The following is a 12,576-nucleotide window of genomic DNA, read 5'->3' on the forward strand; positions in this document are numbered from 1 at the left end:
CATCTTCGCCAATGCCACTGCATCCTTCATAAAATGTGGTTCTTAGTTTTACAAATGAGGTTAAGTACATAAGGTGGAGGGCATTCATTCGAAGGTTACTTGAGAACAAAGAAAAGACACTTACTGGCACAGGAGCAAATGGAATGGGGATGTTACATACCTGTAATGTTCACTCTGTGAATATATCTATTCTGAGAAACGATCTGCTCAGATGTGTTCTTTACCATCAAGAGTGTAACAGCGGTGCTCAGAATTGGACACGAAATAACAAAAAACAATACAGCACAGGAACAGGCCCTTCGGCTCTCCAAGCCTGTACCGGTCATGATACCAACCTCAGCACGTCCTTGTGCCGTATCCCTCTATAACCATCCGATCCATGTGTTTGTCAAGATGCTTTTGAACGCCGTTAATGTATCTGCTTTCACAACCTCCCCTGGCATTGCATTCCAGGCACTCATCACCCTCTGCGTAAAAAAACTGCCTCGCACATCTCCTCTAAACTTTGCCCCACGGACCTTAATCCTATGCCCCCTGATAACTGACCCCTCCCACCCTGGGAAAGATTGCCTGCCCATCCACGCTATCCATGCCCCTCATAATCTTGTAGACCTCTATTAGATCACCCCTCAAACTCAGTCTTTCTAATGAAAACAGCCAGAGTCTAGTCAGCCGCTCCACATAGCTAACACCCTCCAGACCAGGCAACATCCTGGTAAACCTCCTCTGCACCCTCTCCAAAGCCTCCACATCCTTCTGGTAGTGTGTCGAACAGAATTGTGCGCAATATTCCAAGTGCGGCCTTACCAAGGTTCTACACAACTGTAGCATGACTTGCCACTTTTTATATTCGATGCCCCGTCCAATGAAGGAAAGCATTCCGTATGCTTTCTTGACTCCCTTGTCCACTTGTGTTGTCACCTTCAAAGATCTGGGGATATGCACGCCCAGATCGCTCTGATTTTCTACATTCCTAAGAGTTGTGCCATTTACGGTATATTTCCCCTCTTATGTTAGACCTACCAAAGTGCATTACTTCACATTTGTCTGGATTAAACTCCATTTGCCGTCCCTCTGCCCAAGTCTCCAACCTACCCATGTTTTGTTGTATCGTCTGACAATCCTTAACACTATCTGCCACTCCACCAACCTTGGTGTCATCCGTGAACCTACTAATCAGACTGGCTACATTTTCCTCCAAATCGTTTATCTACACTCCAAACATCAGAGGCCCCAGCACAGATCCCTGTGGAACACCACTAGTCACAACCTTCCATTCAGAAAACACCCTTCTACTGCTACCCTTTGTCTTGTGACCGAGCCAGTTCTATATCTATTTTACCACTTCACCTCTGATCCCGTGTGACGTCACCTTTTGTGCCAGTTGCCATGAGGCACCTTGACAAAGGCTTTACTGAAGTCCATGTAAACAACATTCACTGCCCTCCCCACATCAATCATCTTTGTCACCTCCTCAAAAAACTCGATCAAGTTAGTGAGGCACGATCTCCCCTTCACAAAACCATGCTATCTATTGCTTATGAGTCAATTTGTTTCCAAACGAGTATAAATCCTGTCCCTGAGAATTCTCGCCAATAATTTAACTACTACCGACGTGAGGCTCAACGGCCTGTAGTTTCCAGGATTATCCCTGCTACCTTTCTTAAACAGCAGTACCACATTAGTTATTCTCCAGTCCTCTGGGATCTCACCCGTAGCCAATGAGGATACAAGCATGTCAGCCAAGGCCCCAGCAATTTCCTCCCTTGCTTCCCTCCGTATACTGGAGTAAATCCCATCCAGCACAGGAGACTTATCGACCTTAATGTCTCCTTTTTGATGTTAACATGATCCAGACTGTCCACACACCCTACCCATGAATCATCTTCTAGAAAGTCCTTTTCTTTGGTGATCACTGATGCAAAGAACTCATTTAGTACCTCACCCATTTCCTCTGGCTCAACACATAGATCCCCCTTCTCTCCTTAAGGTGGTCCAATTCTTTCCCTGTCCATCCTCTTGCTTTTTACATATGAATAAAAAGCTTTGGGATTCACCTTAATCCTAAACTCCCGTTTTGGTCAAACCGGAGCTGTTCATTTACTCCAAACTGATTTTGAAGAAAAATTGTTCCAATTGCTGAAAAGCCAATAATCAGAAGCACATATTTAAGGTTAAAGAACAGGAAGCTACATGAGGAACAAAATTTGTAGACAATGGGCAGTTAAGATTTTGAATGCACCTGCTAAAGCAGCAGATACAGATTCAATAGTAGCCTTCAAAACAAACTGGATGAATATACAAAGGAAAGAAAAATGGTAAAGGTTTGGAGAAACATCTGGGAGTGGGTCTAATTGGACTCTTGAGCACAGACTCCATCTTCCAAATGGTCTCACTTGTGCTGCATTATTCGATGATACAAAGTCATTGCAGTTGCTGCCACCAAAGAACTGTATCCCAGCATCTTCAGTAGCACTGGGAGAAAGTTTAATCGGGAGAGGTGGAGAAGGAATGGTAAAACAGAACAGATCAGATAAATTTCCTTCCTTTTCTTTTAAAAGAATCCACAAAGAAACTCACCTTGCCAGTCATCATTGCATAGACATGCTTTGGTATCATTCAGGTCACACTTGCCATGAATTGGGTACCCACAATTGTCTCTGCAGTAAGGCACATCACAAGATTCTCCTTTCCAGTACTCACTGCACACACAGTGCACGGTGCTGTTGTCAGTGTCTTCCTGACATTCTCCATGGCCTGAACAGTTGTTTGGGCAGGAGTTGATGCTGTTCGAAAGGAAAATAAGGAAAAATTAAATAATTCAACTATACCTGACAGACAAAAGGCATTCTACCCAGAAGGGTTGGCAAGCAGGAGGCTTCAGGAGGGAAGCATCGAGGGAGCAGGCAGGAGTAAAGGCAAAGCAGGAGAAGCAGAGAGCTGGAGGTGGGAAGCAGCAAGGAGCTAGTGAGTTATTGAGAGTTGATAATTTAAGAGTTGGTAACTTCAAGCATAAAGAAACGGTTAAAATTTGCATCAATACCGGTCAAATATTTTGTCGGCAAGACGACAGATAATTTGTGTTATTCCTCAAAGGAATAAGCACATCCAAGATTCTAAAAAACTGCTGAAAATTCTCTTTTCATTTCATTTGTGCACATATCCACAAAAACCATGAGAATACGACTTAAGCTCAGGTTTAGAGTGAAGACAAACAAGGAAGTGGCCAACAATTTACCGTGCCACCTCCCACATTCCTGAGAAAAGGTGTTTGAAGGTGATATCCATGAATTGCTACAACCTTGCAGAATGTCATCTCTAATATCACCAACTCCATAAAAGAGAAACATATGTAAATTTCAAATTCTAATGTGCAATTACAACATAAAAGAAAAAGATCCAATGCCTCCACATTTCAAGGGCCATTGCCAAGTCATCTGACATATGACGAGAAAATAAACCATTTTCGAAATGCTACAACAGATCCCCCACCAGTCAGCTCGGATCCACAACATTAACATCCCAGGATTCAGAGACCAATGACATTAACAACATTTAAAAATCTGGGCCTATTAATGCATCATCAGATTAAGGAGCCGGTGTCAGTAACATACATGTTAAGGCACCTGCCTCTGCTTTTTACATTCTGCACAACAGTACAGCCTAGCAACACACTGTTTGTAAAGTGGTAACAGTGCTAAATATTGATCCTGCAAAGATGCATTGGGAAATAGTGCACAAATTTCTGAGCTGCTTTTTTTGTCATGTGTGGGCTGAAAAGCGATGAACTCTTCAGAGAACCACATCCCAGAAAGGTTCTCAGAATACTAAATAACGTCGGAGACTGGTAAAATTTATTTTGTTAATGGCAGTGCAAATGGCTCTGAATGCACATAACACTGTTCAAACACCATTAAAATTCTGTCTTGTTTTCAATCACATAAACCAGTTTCAACAGAGCAGAAAATTTCATTCAATTATTTTCTCCCCAACAGGTTAAATTGTGTTTCCGCCAGATTAAGTGCGCCAGATTTATGTTTGTTTACTTCAAAAATGGAGCTAGTGGACTAAGCAGAACTACCTGGTATTAACTGGGACAGAAGGATCACATTTTGCAGTCACTTGTAAATGAATATTGGCTTTTAAAAAAATTACAGGAGCATCTTCAAAATGGTCAAATCTAATTTTTAAAATGCTCAGCAGTATTTGCAAATTAAATTTCTGCAACTCCACAACTTAAAAGTTACAAGTGGTGAACGCAGAATATGAAAAGCAACACATTAAAAATATTAACTGTATCACTGCCCTTATTTTTACTATCAGAATTGAGCAAGTCTCCAAATAAAATGCCATTTCACTAAAATGTTTCAAATTGCCATTGAAAGCAGATTACAGGGAATATAATCTTAACTCTGGTTATGGGTACCTCACAGGTAACAGTACACTGCCAACTGCAAGGCAACAATACCCACGTTATTCATAGTTTGATGACGTGAAAGAACACAACTTCAGCTCGTCTTTGAAATAGTCAGTCAGAGGGGCTGGTTTAGCACAGGGCTTTTAAAGCAGACCAAGGCAGGCCAGCAGCATGGTTCAATTCCCATACCAGTCTCCCCGAACAGGCGTCAGAATGTGGCGACAAGGGGCTTTTCACAGTAACTTCATTTGAAGCCTACTTGTGACATTAAGCAATTTTAATTTCATTTCAGCTTGGTTCAGGTGGCAATATTCTCAGACACTCCAGGACTTGAGCACGTTCTATACATGAACCTTCCAGTGCAGGGCAGAGTGAGAACTATACATGGTATTAATGGAAAAGGCCTTTCAGCTGATACACAAAGCTAAACGTTTGCAAGAATATAACTAGGAGCAGGAGTAGGCCACCTGGCACATCGAGCCTGCTCCACTATTCAATAAGATCATGGCTGATCTTTTTGTGGACTCAGCTCCACTTAACTCTGGCTCACCGTAACCTTTTATTCCTTTACTGTTCAAAAATCTCTTTTCCTTAAAAAAATTTAACACGGTAGCCTCAACTGCTTCACTGGCAGGGAAGTCCTCAGATTCATGACACTTTGGGTGAAGAAGTTCCTCCTCAACTCAGTTCTAAATCTGCTCCCCCTTATTTTGAGGCTATGCCCCCTAGTTCTAGTTTCACCCGCCAGTGGGAAAAAACCTCCCTGCTTCTATCCCATCTATTCCCTTCATAATTTTATATGTCTCTATACGATCCCCCCTCAATCTAAATTCCAATGAGCATACTCCCAGTCTACATTGTCTCTCCTCAGAAGCCAATCCTCTCAACTCCGTAATCAACCTGGTGAATCTCCTCTGCACACCCCCCAGGGCCACTACATCCTTTCTCAAATAAAGAGACCAAATCTGTACACAGTACTCCAGGCGTGGCATCACCAGCACGTGACACGGCTATAACATAACTTCCCTGCTTTTAAACTCCATCCCTCTAGCAATGAAGGACAAAATTCCATTTGCCTTCTTAATTAACTTGCTGCACCTGCAAACCAACTCTGTGATTCATGCACAAGGACTCCCAGGTCCCTCTGCACAGCATTTGCTGCAATTTTTTACTATTTAAATAATAGCCCATTTTGCTGTTATTCTTACAAAAATGGATGACCTCACATTTACCAACATTGTACTCCATCTGCTAGACCTTTGTACTCTCACTTAAACTATCTACACCCCTCTGCAGACTTTGTGTCCTCTGCACACTTGGCTCTACCACTCATCTTAGTGTCATCTACGAACTTTAACACATTACACTTGGTCCCAACTCCAGATCATCTATGTAAATTGTAAACAATTGCGAACCCAACACTGATCCCCGAGGCACACACTAGCTACTGATCGTCAAGCAGAAAAATACCATTTATCCCGACTCTTTGCTTCCTGTTAACCAATCCTCTATCCATGCTAATACATTACCTGTAACGCCATGCTCCTTTATCTTATGCAACAACCTTGTGGCACCTTGTCAAATGCCTTCTGGAAATCCAGATACACCATATCCACCGGTTCCCTGTTGTCCATCGCGCATTTAATGTCCTCAAAGAATTTCACTAAATTCATCAAACATGACTTGCCTTTCATGGACCCATGCTGTCTCTACCCAATGGGACAATTTCTATCCAAATGTCTCGCTATTTCTTTTTTAATGATAGATTCAAGCAGTTTCCCCACTACAGAAGTTAAGCTAACCGGCCTGTAGTTACCCACCTTTTGTTTACCTCCCTTTTTAAACACTGGCATCACATTTGCTGTTTTCAAATCTGCCGGAACTAGAGCCCAGCAAATTTTGGTAAATTACCACGAGCGCATTTTTTATTTTATCGCCACCTCTTTTGGTACCCTGGGATGCATTCCATCAGGGCCAGGAGACTTGTCTACCTTTAGCCCATTAGCTTGCCCAACACTGCCTCCTTAATGATTATTTTCTCCCCAACAGGTTAAATTGTGTCCACCAGCAAACCAATCCTCCACAAACAGGACCCCAATCCTCCACAAACAGGACCCCAATCCTCCACAAACAGGTCCCCAAACCTCTCCAGATCTCTCCCCCCCCCCCCCCCCCCCCACCCTGACCTAAACTGCTGGCAGAAAGATGATTACTACAGATAGGGGTTAACCATGACATGGAACCCAGCATAAAATGTTGTCCTAACTGCCTCCAAATCCTCAAGAGTGGACACTACTACTGGGCCCCAAGGTAAATTTTGCAGGGCAAAACGGAAGCGAGGTAGGTACCAAAGCCCCCACACTAGAACCACCACAAGAGCTCACCTCCATCTGCCCCCATATGGAATTTGGCTCCTTGAACCACCCCAGTACTTTTTTAATATTTGCTGCCGAGTAATTGAATAACAAATTAGGTAAAGCTGAGCCAAATGACTGTCTCTCTCTCTCTCTCTCTGAATAAACACCCTACATATCCTTGGGGTCTTGCGCGCCCAAATTAAGGAAGCTATCAATTTGTTGACTCTAACAAAGAAAGATTTGGGGAGAAAAATGGGAGACTCTAGGGAAAAAAAAACCTCAGGAGGAGGCTCATTTTAACAGTCTGAACCTTACCCGCAAAGGACAGGGGGAGGTTATCCCACTTCTGCAAGTCAGGTTTAACCCCATTCACCAGGCTAGTATAATTTAAGTTATGAAGCGAGGCCCAATGGTAGGTCACCCAGATAACAAAAGCGAGATCTGGCAAGGCAAAAAGGTTAAAATTCCTAGATCAGCTCCCCTCCCGGAGGGATTCACCTGAAAGTACTTGTTCTTGTCCAAATTCAATTTATACCCAGAGAAGAAACTAAAGCTCCTAAATAGTTTTGTTATCTCATCCATGGCGGAGACTGGATCCATAATTTAAAGCAGATCATATGCATAAAAGGGCATCCTATTCTCCCTCCCTCCCACTTTATCCCCCTCCATTCAGTGCAAGATCTTAAAGCTATGACCAATGGTTCGATAGCCAAAGGAAACAAAACCGGAGACAATGGACAGCCCTGCCTCGTACCCCTACTCAACTGAAAGTAACCCAGCTCAAGGCATTTGTGTGAACACTTGCAGTGGAGGCAGTGTACAGAAGATATCCAAGATATAAACTTTGGTTCTAAACCAAACCTCCCAGGAATCGCAGAGATACCGCCACTCCACCCTATCAAACGCCTTTTCAGCGTCCATTGAGACAATCACCTCCAGGCAACCCCACAATTCTAAGATTCGGTCTCCTGGAGTGATTCTCCAGATCATCCACCTTGGCCCACAGTGCTGTATTAACACCAGCCATTATTGCCATCTCAACTTCCAAGGGGAGAATCTGATCGCTCTTCCAAGAGAGAGCGGGAGAGCTTATGGAGGTCCTCGGAGACAGACTGCTGCTGCTTCTCGAATTACACTGGCAAGATGCCTGTAAGCATCTTGGCCGTCAATGGATGGCCAGAGTCACGGTAGTGAGCTCCGTCATTTTCTCAACCAAAGAGCATCAAGAGGCTTCCGAATCAGTCAACCAATATTTATTTGCAAGCTTCCTTGTACTGTGCTTTTTGGGCACTTCTCGTGTGGGAACATTATCCCATCGAACTATCTTGTGTGGGAACATTATCCCATCGAACTAGTGAAGCTTTAGCTGAAAAGAAAACCCAAACACTGGGCGGAAATGGCTACCTTGGCGCAGTCACATGATGTGGTGTGGCTATTCCCTATATGACGATACTGGAAATCCTCTATTACGCTTTCTTATTCGAGGACTATCGTAATAATAATTTTTATTATTGTCACAAGTAGGCTTACATTAACACTGCAGTGAAGTTAAAGTGAAAATCCCCCAGTCACCACGTTCCGGCACCTGTTCTGGCACACAGAGGGAGAATTCAGAATGTTCAATTCACCTAACAGCACGTCTTTCGGAACTTGTGGGAGGAAACCTGAGCACCCGGAGGAAACTCACGCAGACACAGGGAGAACACGCAGACACCACACAGACAGTAACCCAAGCCGGGAATCGAACCAGGGACCCTGGCACTGTGAAGCAACAGTGTCAACCACTGTGCTACCATGCTGCCTCGAGTGCTAAACGAGTCACAAGGCCAGACCTCTTAGTAAAATTGGTATTTAGGATTCTCAGTTTTTACTCATGGGCAGTTTATGTAGCTTTTTCCCAGGTTTCTGTCCTGTTAAGGTCATGGCTGAAAGAATAACACGAAATCCTGTATTTAAAGAACTGTAGCAACAAAGATACTAATCTCAGTGCAAATGCTTTGCTTGCCCCAGCTCATACTTTCATTCTATTCACTGATCCAGTCATTTTTAGCAGTGACTTAAAGTCCTACTGAAGTTTATTTTTAAAAGATTGATAATGTGGATTTATTTTCCAGATAGTACCCAAGGAGACAACAGAGGTCAGCAGTGGAAGGAGAAAGATATGGAGTGAAGGACTGTGATTATTAACTTTGGTCAATTTGCTAATTTGCTAACACTCAACATTGGCTTTTTATCTTGTGTTCATGAGGATAAAACCACCATAAGAGTGAGAGCCTTGGTTCAGTCAGTAGCACTCTCTCCCGAGTCAGATAGTATTGCTTTCAAGTCCCACTCCAGAGATTTCAGTACATAAATCTAGGCTGACACTCTAACAAAGAACTCTCACATTACCACACTGTCAGAAGTGACTGGAACATGAAACAAAGGCCTCAGGTAGTATTTTTTAAAAAAAACAACCAGACACTACTTTGAAGAGGAACAGGGGAGTCATCCCTCATGAAGCTCAATGCAAACTGGAGAACAGCACTTCATCTTTCGATTAGGCACTTTACAGCTGTCCAGAATCAACACTAATTCAACAACTTCAGACTGTAACCTCATTTCGTCGCCCTTCATTTGCATGTTGCATTTTTTCTATTTTTTCCCTCTTATTTTATGTCAATAACACACTAGCTCCAGGCACATCTTTCATTTTTTTATTCTTCATCTCGCCCCTTCACCATTCTCTTAATCCTTCTGTCATTCAATCTCTCCCGTTTTCCACACTATCACAGACTTTCCTTTTGTCCTATCCCACCCATCCACACCTTGCTCAAAGTCTGTTACTATATATCCCTGACGTGTTCCCAGTTCTGATGAGTCATCAAGCTGAAACATAACTCTGTTCCCTCTCCACAAGTACTGCCTGACCTGCTGAGCAGGTCCAATATTTTCTGTTTTTATTTTAGTCACCCTTGGCATCCAGGTCAGTCTTTGCCTCTGATCAAAACTACTAAAGATGCACTTTATCTGGTCATGTCATATTGCTGTTTGTGGGAGCTTTCTGTGTACATGGTGTCATGTTCCCTACATTATAACTAACTATGCTTCAACAGTACTACAGTGGTTGCAAACCTTTCTGGGTCGTCCTAAAGAGTATGAAATGTGCTATATAAATGTTTAGTTTAGAAATATAATTTGTGCCAGTGAACTAGACTGAATGAGAAATAACACTGAACAATCTGTTGAAGTGCCGAAATGTTGAAGTAAATTCAACTTTCCCTCACTGCAGAGCACATTTCGGAATAAAACGGGATGTACACAGCTAGGTGTAGTTCTTTCAAGTCTCTGTACATTTCTCCTGCATCACTGGGGGCACAGTTTATAATGGGGTAAAGTGATCTTAATCTGCAGGAGCCTATATTTAGTTTTGAACAAACCGCATGCTGTCATGACTAATCCACATTTGTTTAGATTTACTTTGCCAGTTTGAACAAGCATTTGTTAACACAATTTACCTGGATGAAAAGCTCATAAATCAAATCCAACAGACAAAACTTGAGCCAATTCTTTATTTTGAAAAAAATCATTCATACTGGCTGCTTGTTTTTCACCAAATGGTAAAGCAATTCAACTTTTATGTTCACCAAAATGCACGTCTTTAAAGTGCAGCATTAATGCAAATTCCAAAACAGATTTTACTCCAGTGAAACACAGCAAATACAGGTAACCTCAATCGGAGAATAAAAACTCAATCTTCTGCACACACTATTTTAACCATACTGATTCCCACCTCCAGACTATTTGGAGCTCACATTGTCGAGCATCTGTTTCTGATCCCATTTATAGAAGGGATGACAATGTATCTGTCAGCATTTACTATCCAATTGAAAAGGTGATGGAACTAAAATATCTCCAAGACCAAGATGGTTCACATCCACAGCGGAGGCGGAAAATAAGCAGCAAAGTTGCCAACTTTAACTTTTAGAAATATAAATAGAAAATCCTGGAAATAGACAGGAGGTCAAGGAGCATGTGTAGAGAGAATCAGAATGTGTTTCAGGTCCTTTCTTTTAATGTATTTTATTCCAAACATATTCAAGAGGACAAAAACATCAATAAATCGGAGAACATTCTGCACATTGCACGGTTTACACTTAGTTCATGTTTTTCCCGTTTCACTCTCTCTCTTTCTCTCTTTCTCTCCCCCCCTCTCTTCCCCCCCCCCCCCCCCCCCCCCGCCCGTCCGTCCGTCAAACAATTCCTCAAACATGGTCATGAAAAGTCCCCACCATGTCTCAAAACCCTCCACTGATACCCTGAATTCAAACTTAATCTTCTCCACCGGAGGAAGTCGTACCCCTAGCCAGGCCGCCACCCCAGGCCACGCTGTCGACCGCCATTCCAGCAAAATCCTTCACGGGGCAGTTAAGGTGACGAAGGCCACAACATCGGCCTTCCTTCCCTCCATCAGTTACAGCATTTCCAATACCCCAAAAAGACGGCACCATAGGGTCCGGCGCAGCCTCTACCCCAACCATCTTTGCTAGTGTCCTGAACATCCTCCCCCAGTGTCTCTCCAACTTTTCACAGCCCCAGAACATATGCGCGTGGTTCGCTGGTTCTCCAGCCCACCCCCACCAGCCACATCACCTCCGTTCACCAGAGTTAATGGCCAGCGTGGCAACTCCTGCTAGCTGCCCCTCCACCCCTCCCTCCTTGGTCTGTGCAAATGGCTCCCCTTGGACCTCCTCTCCCCAGACAAAGACATCCAAAGCCACAGGTCTCCCTCGCCAAAAAATAAAAACCACAAGTGGGAGGGAAGAGAGAGAGAGAGAGAGAGAGAGAGAGAGAGAGAGAGAGAGAGAGAGAGAGAGAGAGAGAGAGAGAGAGAGAGAGAGAGAGAGAGTGAGGGTTGGGGCTGCCTCCCTTCAAACAATCACAGCAACAAAATCACCCCACCCGAGAAGAACAACCCCCACCTACCCACCCTCCCAACTCCTCCATCTCCCATCAATGTTCAGTTCTCCCTTAGTTTATGGTCTCTAATAAAGCCAATGGCCTCCTCTGGGGTTTCGAAATAATGCTCCTGGCCTTCAAAAGGTCACCCACAGTTTCGCCAGGTACATCGCCCCAAACTTGATCTGCCTTCGGTAAAGAGCTTATTTGGCTCTGTTGAACCCGGCAGGGCTTTTCGACAGCTGCGTTGCAAAGTCCTGATAGATTTGAACCCTGTACCCCTCCCATTCGCAGTTTCGCTTCTCCCTGGCCCACCAGAAGATCTTCTCCTTCTCCAGAAACGTATGGAGCCCCACGCCTGCGGCAGCTTCCCCTCTCTTGGCTTCTGCCTTAGAGACAAGTGCGTTCTATCTACCTCTGGGGTCTTGTCCAGAACCCCCTCTGCCACCAGCATCCTTGAAAAGCATCTCCGAGCACTTGTGCCTTCCACACCCTCAGGCAGGCCAACGATACGCAGGTTCTGCCTTCTAGATCTATTCTCCTACCCCTTTACTTCCTTAAACACTTGCAAAGGTCCCCCGGAGCCCCACCTCCGCCTCCAATGCCACCACCCAGTCACTGTGGTCGGACATCACAATCTCCATCTCCCAGATATGCAACCCTTGTGCCTCCACGCACTTTGACTCACTCCATCGAGTCTTTCAAGAGTGGTACCTGCTCCTTCAATGGATCTTCCTGCATCTCTTTTCGTTGCTCCCCTCAGTTGATGAACAACTGCTCCATCTGGGGTTTTCCAGCATGCAACAACCCTTCTCCGTCCACCATCTTTCCAATTGTTGCTGCACCACAGATCCCTTCCAGTTC

At 44.0% G+C, this 12,576-nt stretch overlaps 1 protein-coding gene across 1 annotated transcript in view; it reads right to left on the minus strand.

The window, feature by feature from the left end:
- The window catches only part of atrn (attractin), a 471,138-nt gene that overhangs the window by 369,032 nt on the left and 89,530 nt on the right, over positions 1–12,576 (minus strand). Inside the window, exon 5 of the mRNA XM_072497666.1 lies at positions 2,581–2,786. Within this exon, the coding sequence (XP_072353767.1) occupies positions 2,581–2,786 (206 nt within the window). The remainder of the gene's footprint in view (positions 1–2,580; positions 2,787–12,576) is intronic.

The sequence above is a fragment of the Scyliorhinus torazame genome, chromosome 3 (assembly GCF_047496885.1).
Source record: "Scyliorhinus torazame isolate Kashiwa2021f chromosome 3, sScyTor2.1, whole genome shotgun sequence".
NCBI lineage: Eukaryota > Metazoa > Chordata > Chondrichthyes > Carcharhiniformes > Scyliorhinidae > Scyliorhinus > Scyliorhinus torazame.